Source organism: Aspergillus brunneoviolaceus, assembly GCF_003184695.1.
Source record: "Aspergillus brunneoviolaceus CBS 621.78 unplaced genomic scaffold BO95scaffold_122, whole genome shotgun sequence".
Taxonomy (NCBI): domain Eukaryota; kingdom Fungi; phylum Ascomycota; class Eurotiomycetes; order Eurotiales; family Aspergillaceae; genus Aspergillus; species Aspergillus brunneoviolaceus.
This window is the reverse complement of record NW_020290852.1, coordinates 1-14283: the sequence shown is the minus strand read 5'-3', so window position 1 is coordinate 14283 and position 14283 is coordinate 1. Positions and strand designations below refer to the sequence as shown.

The 14283-nt window shown below is 53.0% G+C and overlaps 5 protein-coding genes across 5 annotated transcripts; 3 read left to right on the top strand and 2 right to left on the bottom strand.

Annotated features, from left to right (window-relative positions):
- Positions 1-619: 619 nt before the first annotated feature.
- On the bottom strand, positions 620-2903 carry BO95DRAFT_426101 (putative isoamyl alcohol oxidase). Its single transcript, XM_025584741.1, has 3 exons — positions 2290-2903; positions 2011-2211; positions 620-1956 (listed from the first exon to the last, which is right to left on the bottom strand). Exons 1-3 carry the CDS (start codon positions 2541-2543, stop codon positions 714-716), a joined length of 1698 nt encoding a protein of 565 aa, XP_025436309.1. The 5' UTR covers positions 2544-2903; the 3' UTR covers positions 620-713.
- A 1215-nt stretch (positions 2904-4118) lies between these two features.
- Positions 4119-5878, top strand: BO95DRAFT_40219 (uncharacterized protein). The gene is made up of 4 exons (XM_025583883.1): positions 4119-4679; positions 4749-5121; positions 5180-5297; positions 5350-5878. Exons 1-4 carry the CDS (start codon positions 4524-4526, stop codon positions 5768-5770), a joined length of 1068 nt encoding a protein of 355 aa, XP_025436308.1. The 5' UTR covers positions 4119-4523; the 3' UTR covers positions 5771-5878.
- A 2592-nt stretch (positions 5879-8470) lies between these two features.
- BO95DRAFT_40199 (putative MFS sugar transporter) lies at positions 8471-10474 on the top strand. Its single transcript, XM_025583878.1, has 3 exons — positions 8471-8776; positions 8843-10113; positions 10191-10474. Exons 1-3 carry the CDS (start codon positions 8683-8685, stop codon positions 10350-10352), a joined length of 1527 nt encoding a protein of 508 aa, XP_025436307.1. The 5' UTR covers positions 8471-8682; the 3' UTR covers positions 10353-10474.
- A 50-nt stretch (positions 10475-10524) lies between these two features.
- Positions 10525-12539, bottom strand: BO95DRAFT_486701 (uncharacterized protein; the record flags this gene model as incomplete). Its single annotated transcript, XM_025590466.1, has 8 exons — positions 10525-10779; positions 10883-10957; positions 10989-11344; positions 11408-11762; positions 11840-11860; positions 11995-12207; positions 12305-12426; positions 12467-12539. 8 exons carry the CDS (start codon positions 12537-12539, stop codon positions 10525-10527), a joined length of 1470 nt encoding a protein of 489 aa, XP_025436306.1.
- A 209-nt stretch (positions 12540-12748) lies between these two features.
- BO95DRAFT_489589 (kinase-like protein) lies at positions 12749-14028 on the top strand (the record flags this gene model as incomplete). The annotated part of the gene is made up of 3 exons (XM_025590578.1): positions 12749-13156; positions 13193-13727; positions 13805-14028. The coding sequence occupies exons 1-3, from the start codon at positions 12863-12865 to the stop codon at positions 14026-14028; spliced, it is 1053 nt and encodes a 350-aa protein (XP_025436305.1). The 5' UTR covers positions 12749-12862.
- Between the last annotated feature and the right edge of the window lie 255 nt (positions 14029-14283).

The following is a 14283-nucleotide window of genomic DNA, read 5'->3' as shown; positions in this document are numbered from 1 at the left end:
GCACAGAGAAGGGAAGAAGAGGAGGGACTGGCCTCAAGGCAGTATAGTTGAGTGGACTCGATTTGTCGGATCATCCCCCGGGCGGTGATGGTTCTTGCCTGTTCCGGTAGGCGGAGAGGGGGCTAGACCCCTTGATTGGTGGTCGATGGCCACCGGACGCGCAATGGATTGTCCTCTTAATCTCCTGTCTTCCATTTCGGTTAATTGAGGCTGATCATGCAGCACAATCGTTTATTGATGGATTTGGACCCTTGGCGTATGTTGCAGGAAGGCAGGCACTCGATATTACTGCATGATGTTGGATAACATTGATTAGTGGCTTACAATTCAGCAGTGGAATTGACAGCTCATGTCCGGCAGGCTTTTCCTAGCCGCCCATGAAATCATTAATCACCACTTCAGCAGCAGCAGCACAAGACTTACGTATCCCATGTTTTCTGGCTTATTCTCGCTATATTTGGATGATTGCAGAGTATGTTCAATGTCAAAACCATGGCATTGAACAGTACGTCTTCACGTGGAAGAGTAGATCGACGGTAACATTACCAGCATGCCCTACGCATATTGGAAATTCAAGCGACCGAATCCTTCTGATAACAACGATGTCTCGACAAATGCAATCCGAGTCTATAATTAATTAATCTATATTTCACGTCGATCATTATATACATCCCAGAAGACAAGGCAATCCTTAAAGACACATATACAGACATTTAAGCCTTGCACATACGGCCCGACTCCGACACGGTCCAGTACTCACTGCCCACACCCTTGAGAACATAGAACACGTGGTCAGGATCCCACTTGTTCTTGATCTGGGTCAGGTTGTCGTAGTTGGAGCCGAAGAAGGTCTCCTGCCAGTTCAGCTGGTTGAAGTCCGCCTCGTTCTGGTAAGCACCAGCGCCGGGAGTGGCGGCCTCGAGCTGCGGCACAGCCTGGTGGGTCATCTGGTACTGCTCCTCGACCATCTGAGACCAAGGGGCAGTCTCGTTCCACGCAGCACCAATCTGCATGGTCACGGCCGCCTTGCGCCACTCGGGGAAGATAGCGTTGGCGACGTCGTTGGAGCTGGTCACGTTGAGACCAACTCCGACAGCGATGATACCCTCGCTGGTGATGTTGCGGAGAGCAGAGACCAAGGGAGTCACGTTGGAGTCCAGAACAGAACGGGGGATCAGGCGACCACCATAGTTGTAGGTACCAACATCCAGGTTGCCGTAGGGAAGAGGACCCATGTACTTCTCGTAGTGCTCATAGTACGAATCGTACTCGGTGTAGGAGACAGCATAAGTGATGCCCAGGTCGGTCAGGGCGGAGAGGAAAGGTGCAAGGATGGTCTTCACCTCGTCGGTGGTCTTGTTGAAACCGGTCAAAGGGTTGATCAGGAAGATGCTGTTGGTCATCTCGTAGATGACGGTGGTACCGGCATCGATCATAGCGGGCAGCAGCTCGTGGAAGCGAGCGACGGCCTCGAAGAAGACGTCAGTAGTGACGTTGGCCGCGGTGAACTGAACGCCAGCACCGGAAACGGTGGCATCGGGGTAGGCCTTGACGGTAACGGACAGAACAACACCATAGTTACCGGCACCACCACCGCTGAGGGCCCAGTAGAGGTCGGTGTTGTTGGTGCGAGACGCTGTGACAACATCGCCAGCAGCGGTGGCGACCTCGAAGGACAAAGACTGATCGGCTCCCAGACCGAACGAGGTGCTCAGAGCAGAGTGACCACCACCCTGGAGATAACCTCCGGCAAGACCGACGGTGGGACACTCACCACCAACCACAACGTGGCCGTTGGCGTGGACAGCATCGAGAACCTGGAATCCCATGACACCGCTACCGAGCTTGTAGGCAGGGCCAGTGTAGGTGGAATCGGACCAGTCAACATACTCAATGTTGTTCAGGTGGTGGGTCCAGATGGCCAGAGCACCAGCACCGGTGGAACGACCAAGATAGCTAACGCTGCTGTTAGCCGTGGATCGTCATATGTCATCGTGCAAACAAACTTACTCATGGCCAGTGTTCCGGATGACGATACGGATGTTGTTGGACTTGGCAAAGTTGATAGCCGCAACAACCTCATCGCTAGACGAGACGTTGACGGCATAATCCACATAGTTGCCAAGCAGGCAAGGTCTATCCACGGAGGTGAAAGGATCGCAACTCTGGTTGGCGAAGTAGGTTTGCATCACAGACGAGGAAGTGTCCATGCTGTAAAGCGGCGTGGAATTAGCTTTATTGATGCGGCAAGACGTGTGCATGTCCTTGAGGGGGGGGGTGTAAACTTACTGGGTCTGCGGGTAGTACCAGTTGCTCTGCAGCTCCTTGCACGCGGCAGCATCGTAGTTGGGAGCATGGCAAGGAGTACCGATGGGAACAGTCGCAATCAAGCGACCGTTCACCGTGCTGTTCAGAGTATCCCAGCTGGAAGTGGAGGGCCAGCAGTCATCACCAGGCAGACAGTGGCAATCGCTGGCGTCGGTGGCGGAGACCGTGGAAGTGAGAGCAGCAGTGGCTGCTGCCAAAGCCCAGGAAGCCTTCATTGTGAGGACGAAAAGTAGAAGGACTGCTAGAAGATTGACTGGGATGTAAAGTTGAAGATGATTAAGGGAGTAGAGGTACTTTATACTTCTAGTTGGTGAGTACTAAACGGACAGACCATATCACGATCCATCCAACGAGCTGAGCTATTGGAAGCAGGCCATCTCGGAGATGTTCCCTAAGAGCGTTTAGTTCGAGGGGAACGGAGAATAGTGGGGAAGATCCGTGGTGCGATGCAGGCACAGCCAGGCAGAGAATAATGTTGCAGGAGTCAGGTTAGTGAGTTAGTGAGTTTAGTGAGTTTAGTCAACCGAAATCAACCAGGAGAGAGGGAGTGGTAGAACCGAGGACCGTAGAGGAAGAGTCTGGATGGAGCCTGGAGTCTACCAGTAGTCTAGTTCGATAGCGGAACTCAGGCCAGAAGGTGTACCGCAGCTCGGCAAATCGGAAGTCGCTCAACTGGATGGATGCAGGCTAACTGGAAGAGGCAAAGTGCCGCACTCGGCCTGGTGGGGACAATTTCCAGTGGTGACCGAGGTCTGCCAGTGCCCACCTGGCTGGCACTCACTGTCTGTCCACTGCAGTGTCTGGCTCACTGGCTCTGCTTCTTGCCTCCATCCATTCCATCTTTAGCTTCCTATCTCTATCTACTCTCTCTCACTCACTCTCTCGCTGTGGCACTGTGCCAAGGAGCCATCAATTGCCAAAAATCCACTCTTTCATCCCTCCGCCGCCTTCCGAGCCCTACAATTGGCATGCTGCCATAATAGGCTTTACACCATTCCAAAAGCCAAACTCCTTGGGCGTCATTGGTGGCTGCTGGCTACTACTAGCTAGGGCTTCTCTTTCACCATCCGGCTAAGGCGGGCTTGAATTTCATCCGGTCATCCCTTGAATAATAGTTTTATCGGTTTATCGGTCCCGACACCCGCATTGGGCAAGGCACCTGTCTCACGATGCTAGACCACAACTTCCAGCTGCTCAGCGCCAGGACCTTCTCTTCGTGTTCACGTTCAGGGGTAAAGAGATTTTGAAAAACCATGGTCAACATATCTCTACTAATGGTAGCTTCCCTCTGGGCCACGTACCCATAGTCACGGACTTCCGACTGACAGCGGAAAACTTCCAAGCGAAAGAAGTCACCGATGTGTCTGCCTACCAGCTGCCGCATTCTCGACCTTGACCCACCACTGCTCTTTTCTCCTCCTCCCCCCTCCCACACTTCTCCATGGACCCAGCATCCTGTCGAAGCCAACGCTTGGGGCAAGGGATCATCCAGACTGGAGGCAGACACTGCAGATCGAACACACCGACTAAAAGACTAAGATTTAACTTAGTTGTTAACGGCGCCCTAAAGATAGACTAGATTGGCGTCATTTGCGCATGGTTACTGGATTCAATGCCATGTGGTAGTGATGATCATTTCTGCAGGGGGGAGGTTAAAGTTCTCATCTCCTCGTGGTGACTGTGTCCACAAGCGTGGCGCTAACCCAGAAGCCCAGAAGCCCAGAACCACTAGACTACTATCGAAGTGACCGAACCTGACCTGCCCATCGATCGGACCATGCCGCCCATTGGGAAAGGGACCGCATTACCGCTGGGTTGCAGCTGCCATGCTGGAGTTACATTGGCTGTGTCGGAACTTGGAAGGGAAGGGTTAGACTCAGAAATTGGAGGAGGAACGAAAATTTTGGCTGGGTGCTCGCCAATCCGCCACGGTTCTCTGGCAACGCCAATCTTAAATTATCTTAACTACTGCCATGGCTGCTGTTGGCTGATGCCACTGCAGTGCTTCGTATGCTTACTGCTTGCTTGTCTTCGCCAAGTCACCGTCGACAGGGCCACAAAACCGTATTTCCCCTGGACCCGAAAGCTTTTAAAACTGCAACCCCAAATTCGGCATTTCCAACCCTCCGGAGATATATCTACCTCGTACCTGGCACTGAAGCAATGAGGGTTGCCAGGATGTGCTCCTTGTCAAGATGAGTTCCGACAGTTCTTCGAATGCCGGCCCGGCCCTGTTGAGTGGTCTCTGGGCGGCCGTCGGCATCACCACATTCATCCTCATTCTCCGCATCGCTGCTAAAATCAAAATTCGTCACTTCCACATTGACGATGTGCTGATGATTGCGGCCCTGGTAAGTGATTCACCTGCGGCCCTTTTTGCTATCAATTTACCTCTAATGTGATGTCTGTCTCCGTCTTAGATTCTAACCCTCTCTTCCATGGGGCTTTTAACCAATTCCGTCCGGCATGGCTTTGGCAAAGACCTCGAGAGTCTGGAACTGTCAGATTTGGAAGCAGTGTTGAAAGACATTGCCATTCAGGTACCGCTCGTCACGTTCAGCACCGGAATTGCCCGTTCGTCGTTCGTTCTCTACTTGCTCGGAATCCTTGGCGGAAAGAAACCATACCAGATCGCGCTCTGGACAGCCATGATGCTGCAGCTAGTCTGCAACATCATCGCCGCCGTTTTACCACTCAGCATTTGCCGCAATGTCCGAGCATTATGGGTTCCCGGAACGGAGACTACCTGCGGTAACACGGTTGCGGTCATTCGCTTTGCCTACTTCCAGTCCTGTACGCATCTGATCCCCTACACATTTGACCGAAACTCTGGACTGATTGTTTGAACCAGCCATCAATACCGCGACCGACTTATTCCTGGCAGTTTTCCCTACTGTGATCTTCTGGAATTTGAATCTAAAACTTCGCATCAAGATCAGTTTGATCATCCTGCTGAGTTTGGGTATTGTGTAAGTGGATCATTCCTCGTTTGATCGGCTCGCGCTAAGACCGCACCACCAGCGCTATGATTGCGTCTATTATCAAAACCACCAAGCTCGACCAAGTGCCTAGTGTGACCAATATTGGCGCGTCCGGAGGCGTGGAACTGATCCGCTGGGGTTACACTGAGAACGTGATCATCATCATGACCTCATCCATCCCTTGTATCCGACCACTTTTGATCTCCTCTGTGAGGAAATTCTCCAGCAATGCCAAGTCACGCTCCTACGAGCTCACTGGACCCTTCAGCGGCAACAAAGGCAATACGAAAAATGGCACTGCGCCATCACAGAATCAGGAACGGAGGGATGATGACGCCGACAGCGTCGAACAAATCCTGCGTGAGGCCTACCAGCAGAACTCAGCGCTGGAGGCCGGCCGTGGTATTACGAAACAAGTCGACATCTCGGTAGTGTCTGATGGGTCATCTTTTGGACGATGAACGAGCACTGAACAACCTACTTTGACGAGACCATTCGCTCTTTAGATTTCTATCTTTTCTTTCTCTTCCTTTTCGGTTCCTATTTTCCGATAATGTCTTTCCTCTTCTGGCCATGTGCGATATCTAGAATACCATACTGATGACGACGGGCACAACTGTCATGGTAGGCAGTCTACGACTATGCTTAATGAATTTGGTTTCACTTTTGGGAGAAATTTATACACCTGAGGCATTAAAATTGCTATTTTCCTGTTTCTGCTTGTCAGCCCTGGAGATTGAGATGGTGATGGCAGCGGGATTGGCTGAAAGCCACCCCCACCGTGTCATTTCCCAAGAGCAAGTGACAGCCAGCCGATGCCCTGAAAAGCAGGATGTCTCAGTCGTGAACCATGGAAACAGTAGCGATCTATTGGCATACGGAACCGTGGAGCGAGGAAGGAAGGGAGGGAGGGAGGGAGGTTCAAGGGAGAGGGTGCGGTGTCTCCACCCAGCCTGATTAAACTTTTTACGCAGTGGCCACTGCGTGCCAACATCCATGAATCCATCGATCGAACCCGGCTCTGCACCGGCCGGTGCTTGCCCGAACGGTATGTTGGCCCGTCTCTGCTGCGACAACTCGACAAGGACCTGAATTTGGGGTTTGCGGAGGATGTCCCTATCTTATCTCCTCTGTCCTGCGATCTGCATGATCTGCTTTTTTGGTCGGTCTCGCCGGGGACGGAGTTCAACGCTTTCAGTTCTCCGGTGACTGGGGATACAGAATGAACAGTGATCGAGCAACCAGTGACTTTTTTTTTCTTTTCTCGAGGGACCCAGTTTGCGCAAGGTGGCAAGGGAAAAGAGTTCCGCCAAATTGCCGATTAAAGTTTCCTTTGTCTTTCTGGCCGATGAATCGAAGCGTCTCTGGGAACAACGCCTTCTGGAACGGACAAAAGCATCAAGCGTCGATAGAGGCAAACCCAACTGCAGAAGCACCTCAAGCTTAATCGACTGGATATGACGAGATAGACCCGCACCCATGTGGTGCAAGTGACGATCTTCGCGTGTGAAGCATATTCAAAACCACCGTTCATCCATAGTTGCTTCAATTTTGGTTTACGGGACATAACCTCAATCCGTCCAAATTCAAACCCATATTTGTGTTTATGTTTTGGATCTGAGGTCATTCACCCATGTTATGCAGATCCGCGCCGGAATTCCCGATCATGTTGAACGAGTCATACTGACTCCGACCCTTAAGCATTGAACGGTTTGTTGGTGGCACTGTTTCCAATTTCTCTGTGTCACTCGATCGTATCGTTCCTGGAGTGTGGCCTCCATCCAGGGAGCTATTGAGTCAAGTGTCTTGTGCTACAAAGCTCGGCATCCATCGTATTACCCGTACTGATGGCTTCGGCTTGTTGACTGTTCCCGTTTGGCTCACCCTTATCCTCGTGGACACAGCCTTCTTTGCGCAGTCGGCTTTAGGGACTTGGGGGCTAGGCCCGACGATGCTATTCTCAGAGGTGGAACCTGCAAAGATGCAGTAGTACAATCCTGGTGCGCTTCACGTTGGTGAGCTCGTGCAGGAAATAAATTAATAATAAGCTTGACTAGACTCAGTTCTTCTCGGAGGCATCCAGACTAGTCTAGCCTTTCTTTGCTTGACGCCGACAGCCTCGGAGCAGAGAGTAGATGGGCTCCGTGTTGAAGACTCCGCGGACCTTTTCTTATCCTCGCCCCTGAGCCGAGGCACCATTGCAGCCTGGCGGTTTCATGCCTTAGGCATCAAAGTTGAAGATCAGGTGATAAGCTTATCCTTTTTGGGAAGAGGATGTGCAAATAGGCAGTAACCATCATCTTATACTAATTCACAATCAATCACCCTACTGTTCATCAAGTTTGTAGCACATTCCACCTCACTTATTACAAACCTGGCGATAAAGCTTCTGGCTCACTATCGTGATGTCACAGTCAAATAACCACAGAGTTATATCTTGACCTTTGCCTCGATTGGGTGGAAGAAGGCTTCTCCTGCCAGGCCACCAGACACCCGCCTACTATGCTTCACCATCTTGATTATGATTATCTTCATCCTCCATTTCAGTGATCTTACTCCGGAGTACATGAGCAGCTACAGAATTGATTATCCTTAATCACTCCAGCTGATCCAGCCCCAACTTCAGCCCCGCCAATCATGTGCATCTCACATGTCGATCTTTTGATTGCGGGGTAGTCTATCAATCGTGATCTCTTTCGATGCCAGCAAGCAATCCCAGACCAAAGGTGGTCGCTGCTTCGATGGCTAAGATTTCGAAGCTCCGGCTTGGAAGTCTTGTGTGATGACTTCCATCCAGACGCGAAAAAGCCACAAACTCGTCGCAACCCTTTTGAACCACTGTCATCCTGGCCAAGGCTCTTCGGTGCAACCGTCACGATGGCTATCACGTCATCGACGCCCAGATTGTGCCAATCCAGAGCCAACCACCAGCCCAGAGTCGAGCGCATCAAGACTCAAGCTTGAACTCTCACTGACACCTTTTTTACACTAGAGCTGCGTCTATGACTTGATAGCGGGGGACACGGCAGACAAGGCCTGGTCAGACAAGTCATACACAGGGGCCTTCCCGCACTGACACCGCGTGGTCTGTTATCTGATTGCACGACAGGCAAGAGGTATTTGGGATGAATGGACGGATCCCTAGCCTACTATCATCGCCCAATCCGGCCCTGGCACGAGGAGCACGCAAGCGACAATCACGGAATGACAGGGGTATAACTTGAGATTCCCATTATGTCCCGCTTCTCGGCCGGTTCTATATAACCACCGTTCTTGCGCTGTCTGCTTCTCATTTCTCTCGGGACTCTTCTGGCTTGAGCACGTTGATCTCGACCTGTACACGAACCAGCTGGCCAGCGATTGAGCCATCACGATGGGGCGAAAGCTTGGTCTCTTCCGGGCTATTTGCCTGGTGTCTGCTAGTTGCATGGGCTCTTTTGCCTTTGCCTTTGACACCGGTGTCATCAGTGGGTGATACCATGCTCAAGCTTAATAGTGTAATCTTTGGATACTCATACAGTTCCCTACATCAGGCGGCGTCCTCACCCTATCCTCATTTCAGAATGATTTCGGATATACTACAGCTCAGAAGACCTCGGTGAATTCCAATGCTGTTTCCATCCTTCAAGCAGGCGCTTTCTTCGGCTGCTTCTTCACGACTCCCATTGCGAAGTATCTCGGTCGACGACTTGGGCTCATTGTCAGCTCCTTGGTCTTTACTGTTGGCACCATCCTGCAGGTCGTCAATTCCCACACGCTGGGCACCTTCTATGCTGGTCGTGTTATCGCCGGACTCGGCATTGGAGCTGCTACTGTATTGATTCCGGTGTACGCGGCCGAGATGTCGCCCAAAGAGTTTCGGGGTCGGCTCGGGGCATGCTTCCAGCTCTTCTTCACTCTGGGGGTCATGATCGCATACTGGGTGACATACGCTGTGGCCAAGGATCAACCGTCCGCAACCAAACAATGGCAGATCGCGCTCGGTCTGCAATTGCTGCCTTCTTCCCTCCTTCTGTTCGGGATGTTGGCCGTTAAAGAGAGTGCCCGCTGGCTCGCGTCCAAAGGCAGGATTGACCAAGCCCGGGAATCGCTCAAATGGGTCCGCGGCGGCGAGGAGACCGAGGAGCTCCAACAGGAGTTCGACGAGATCCTGGCCGGCATCGCGGAGGAAGCCCGCATCAAGGAGGGCTTCACTTTCCGCGAGCTGCTCCTCCCGGCCAACCGGTACCGCCTGTTCATCGCCTTTACCATCCAGTTCGCCGCTCAACTGACAGGGAATACGTCATTGGCGTACTACGCGACCCAGATTTTCTCAGCGGTGGGGGCCGGCAATTCCAGCAAGCTCGTGACGGGCTTCTTCGGGCTGGTCAAAGTGGTCGGCGTGTGCGTCTTCCAGCTCTTCGTCCTCGACCGCGTCGGCCGCCGCTGGCCGTTCATGGTCGGCGCCGCCGCCATGGGCTCCTTCATGCTGATCATCGCCTGCGTGCTCGCCACCCACCCGACCAACGCGTCAGCTACGCACGCCTCCCCGGCCGGCATCGCCATGATCCTTATGACCTACTGCGAAGCCTTCAGCTACAACATGTCCTGGGGTCCGCTCCCCTGGCTCTACGTCGGGGAGATCTTCAGCAGCCGCATGCGGGAGATCGGGGTCACGGTGGGGGCGTCGTCGCAGTGGTTGTTCAATTTCATGATGTCGCAGATCACGCCGCATGCGATCGACAACATCGGGTGGCGGATGTTCCTGATGTTTGCCATCTTCAATTACGCGGTGGTAGTCTACGCGTACGTGTTTTTGAAAGAGGTACGTTTTTACTCTTCTCTTGGCTTCTAGATCGGCGTGTGATCTCGAGTAAGCTAATTTATTGCTTCCGGACATAGACCTCGCAATACTCCCTAGAGGAGATGCAGCATGTCTTTGGTGGAGATAGGTCTTCTGCGGCTGAGAAGATCGTAGAGACTGGCGAGGCGGGTCGGGCCTCTGAAGAAGTAACAGAGGAGACTGGTGGGCACACGCATGTCACGACGCCGAAGGTGGAATGAGAGGTCGGTGTCAGTGGAGGTTTGTGCATATCGGGGATGCTTCCTGACCGTCATCTACAAATTTGAGTTCGATGGATCCAAGATCTAGACAGTAATTGAATGAGGATACAATTTACCCTTCTAAGCTTTTGTCGTGAGGAAAAGTATGAGTCGTAGCCAACGCATCTTTCCATCATTCAACCTTATCCTCGAACGGCCATGCCTTCTCCCACACTCTGCGTTCCTCAGGGGTCCTCGATCCCCGATCCAAGAACCTCTTCTTAGCCACTTCCAATCTTCTGGCCATCTCATCATAGTCACCAGGCGGAACGGCGCCATTCCACCCCGGATACACCCCCAATTCCTCGATCACCCGGGCTTTCCTCTCAACATCTCCCTCCCATCTGGCGTACTCTTCAGCTTGCCTCACCAAGTCCCGCTCGGTGTACTCCAAGGGACACCCCAACCAGCTGCCTCCAGACCCCATCCCCCGCCACAATCGCAAGCAACCTCCGAACATGCGGCTCCCCGTCATCAAGAACCGATCTCACCAGACCTAGTAGATCCGACTGCACAGTCTCGCGGTATCTAAATGCATGCAACAAATCCGGTGCTTCCTTGTACACCTGCGTCTCGTAGTAAAGCCGCAGCGTCTACGCGAGGAACATCTCCGCGGCCGCCTTCTTCTCTAGCGGGGTTTAGGGCATCGATACCCTCCGGAAGTCTCGGCCGAACAAACCGCTCAGGCTTCGGCCCGTCATACTCGATGTTGTCCAGATGGAGGTCGTTGTGCCAGAGTATGCCCTGGTTGAGGGCTTCATCTTTGGGAAGGAGGTGGTGATATATACTTAGGAAGTCTTGCAAAACCGACAGCTTGGTTTGCTTTGCGGGGTAATATCCACTGGGTCCATTGAAGATGCCCTGTTGGTGGTCTCGAGGAAAGCTGGGGAGTTGGTGGATGTAGGCTTGTTCGCGCTGGATTAGGGCGTGGATGGTGTCCTTCGTGCTCGGCCCTGAGATGCTTTTAGTTTATGTGCGAGGGTTTGTATAGGGGGCTAGTAGAGGGTGGCGCTTACAGGGGCCTCTATGGATGTCCACCGCCGCTCGCTGGTCGTCAAACCATGCTCGGCCGGTGGTTGGTCCGATCGCGAAGACATCGTCACCGGCGAGAGCCTCGGACTCGGCGACGTCCTCGCGCAGGTACAACGAGCCGTGGGCTGGAAACCTCCCCGAAGAAAGTCGAGAAGTGATTGAGCCGAGTTGCTGGACGATGGACAGTTTCTCGCGCGGCTTGAGAGTCTCCCACACACGGCTCAGCTCGATCCCGCGGGCTTTCTCCATCACGATGTACTCCGCGTCTAGCTGGCTGTCGCCGGCCCGGGAGCAATACGCTAGGACTTGCGGGACGGGGAGGTGGAGGTTCTCTCTTGCCTTCGTGGGAGTTGAAAGTGGATGTTAGATTTACTATATGTGCTGGGTCTGTGATTGGATCCGGAACAGAGACTCACATATCGCATCGTCGCTACTTCCTATGCAGTGGTATAGTGGGCCGGTCCGGCGTTCGGATTGGGGATCTTGACCACGAGCTACCCGGCCATCCCGCATGGTCGCCAGCAACGCTTTGTTGAAGTTCCCTTCGGGGAGTTTGGAGATGGAGGCGCACACGGCATTGTTGCCGGCCGGCTTGCTCGGCGACGTAGATCAGAGCAGGGAGGTCAAACGCACGATATCTGCGCTGCAGCTGCTGGGTTTCGTTCCAGAGCCAGCATTGCGCGGAGTAGGTGTAGAGGGTCTCGAGGTCGCATTCTACGGGTGTGAGATGGTGAGCTATGTCGATACTCGCTGCAGAGCAGCCAACTAACACGGGGGTTAATACCTGCTAATCGTGGTTTCGGATCGCGCTCCCTCGGCAGTTTATGCAGAGAATACTTGATTATTGACCCATCGATGCATAATATCGACTATGTATCTACCGTGCCAGTAGGTGCGTTATGCGCCCACCTGGCACTCGGGAAGGAAGTAGGTCGAAGCACAGTACCGGTACTTGGTGCTCTCGAGTGATTGACTTCAATGATCTTTTTGTTAAGTCGTACGACTGCAGATGCCAATTCAATACGGGGTACGGCGTAACTTACGGAGACTCATGATCAGTTCCTGATGATCAGCGGATGTGACTTCTCCTATCTGACACCTCGGAAGATCCTGCATGTTCTCAGATTGTCAGAGAGACACAAGTAATTTCGAAAAGGCAAGCAACCCTGTTCAGACAGATCAAGATGCATCAGTAGCACAAACTCGACCTTTCCGGGAATGAAAGAGCCCCATATATCAATCATGTCCCTGCAAGAGTAATGAACTATGATAATATGGCTATAAGTTAAGGCCTGGTCTCTCGGGTTATTCAAGATCGATAATGGACTGACCTGTGGTCATATGAAGCCCGCTGTTGAGGACCGAAAAGGGGATTAGGCAAGCTCCCGTACTCACCTGCTGTTCTCTCTTTTGAAAAGGCAACCTACAGCTGTCTGAAGATGCTGAAGCGGTCTGTGCTCCTGCTGATAACCAGCATCGGTCTCTCCAAGCTGTCACTCAGTTGGCTCGGATCTGCATCGTCAACCTCACGTTCGGAGCCACATAGTAGTTCAAGCATCCCACCAGGGCCAAAAGTGCCCGAGTGCATTGAATCCTGGGAAACGTACAAGAGCTATCAGCAGCGACGCCAGACCTCTACCGGCTTGACAGCCCGAAAGGTCTTGGTCGCGGACCTCGAGTCTCGTGTTCCCTCGTCCGAACTTGTGGAAGATGCGGATCCCTACCAAACGACGGTGTTCACTGGCGGAGTCTGACTCGAGATAGACCAGGAGGATATCCTAGGGCACGGCGCCAGTGGATTTGTCTACGGGGGCACCTGGATACCGCTGAGTGACGCATCCAACCACCAGCTGGATCTCCTGGGTCAGCAGGACGTGGCAGTCAAGGTCTCGCACGACCCATGGCTGCTATGGGAAGCCCATATGATGAATCTGGTGCAGGGCGACCACGTTATCAGGGCCACCGCTACCTTCACGATCCCCCAGCCCAACGACACCCAGGCGCATAATGGAGCCGTCTACGCGATGGTCATGCCGAGGGTACGCGGCAGTCTGCAACTGTGGGCAAACGAACTGCCGCCCGCCAACCGGGCACGACAAACGCTGCCCGTCATGCTGCAGATGGTCGAAGCGCTGGTCCAGCTCCACCGACAGGGCTTCGCGCACCAGGACCTAAAGCTCGGAAACATGGTATATGACCGCACACCGACCGGAGAGATGCGCGTCCTGATATCGGACCTGGATCGGATCACTCGTTCGCGGGATGTTCGCGGCAGCGCGGGGACGCTGGGGTATCTCTCGCAGGGTAGGTGACAACTCTGCCTTCTTCTTTCTCTCCTGGTAGTGTTGTACGTGATAACAGCTGAGACCGCTAACTCGTAGCAGAAATCCTATTGAGAAAAACGTTTGATCCTATGAGCTCTGATGTCTTCGCGATGGGTATGGCTCTGCTTCAGTTGGCTTTCGATAGCATGTCCAGTCATGACTTTCGTATGCTGGTGTGGAGGACTGTGGTGATTCAATATGAGTTAGTAATTGCTCAACCTCGGCATTTCCCAATCGGGCGACTAGCCAAAATGCGCAATGCGCACTGTACCTTAGTATAGATCGTCATGTTGTAGACCCAAAGTCTGTACCTCTGTACCTTGGGACGAAAAAGAGAGGTAGTTACTTTCGATGACATCAGTCAGATTGAGTTAACCACCGAGTAATGATATACTCACCAAGGTCAAAGGTCACAAAATTGGGGAATTGAGAATTACCCCGACCTCGGCATTCGCGCCGACCGCATTCCCCGCATTTCCGCCTCCACACCGATTCCTCCTCCTCCTCCTCCTCCTCCTCCTCCTCCTCCTCCTCCT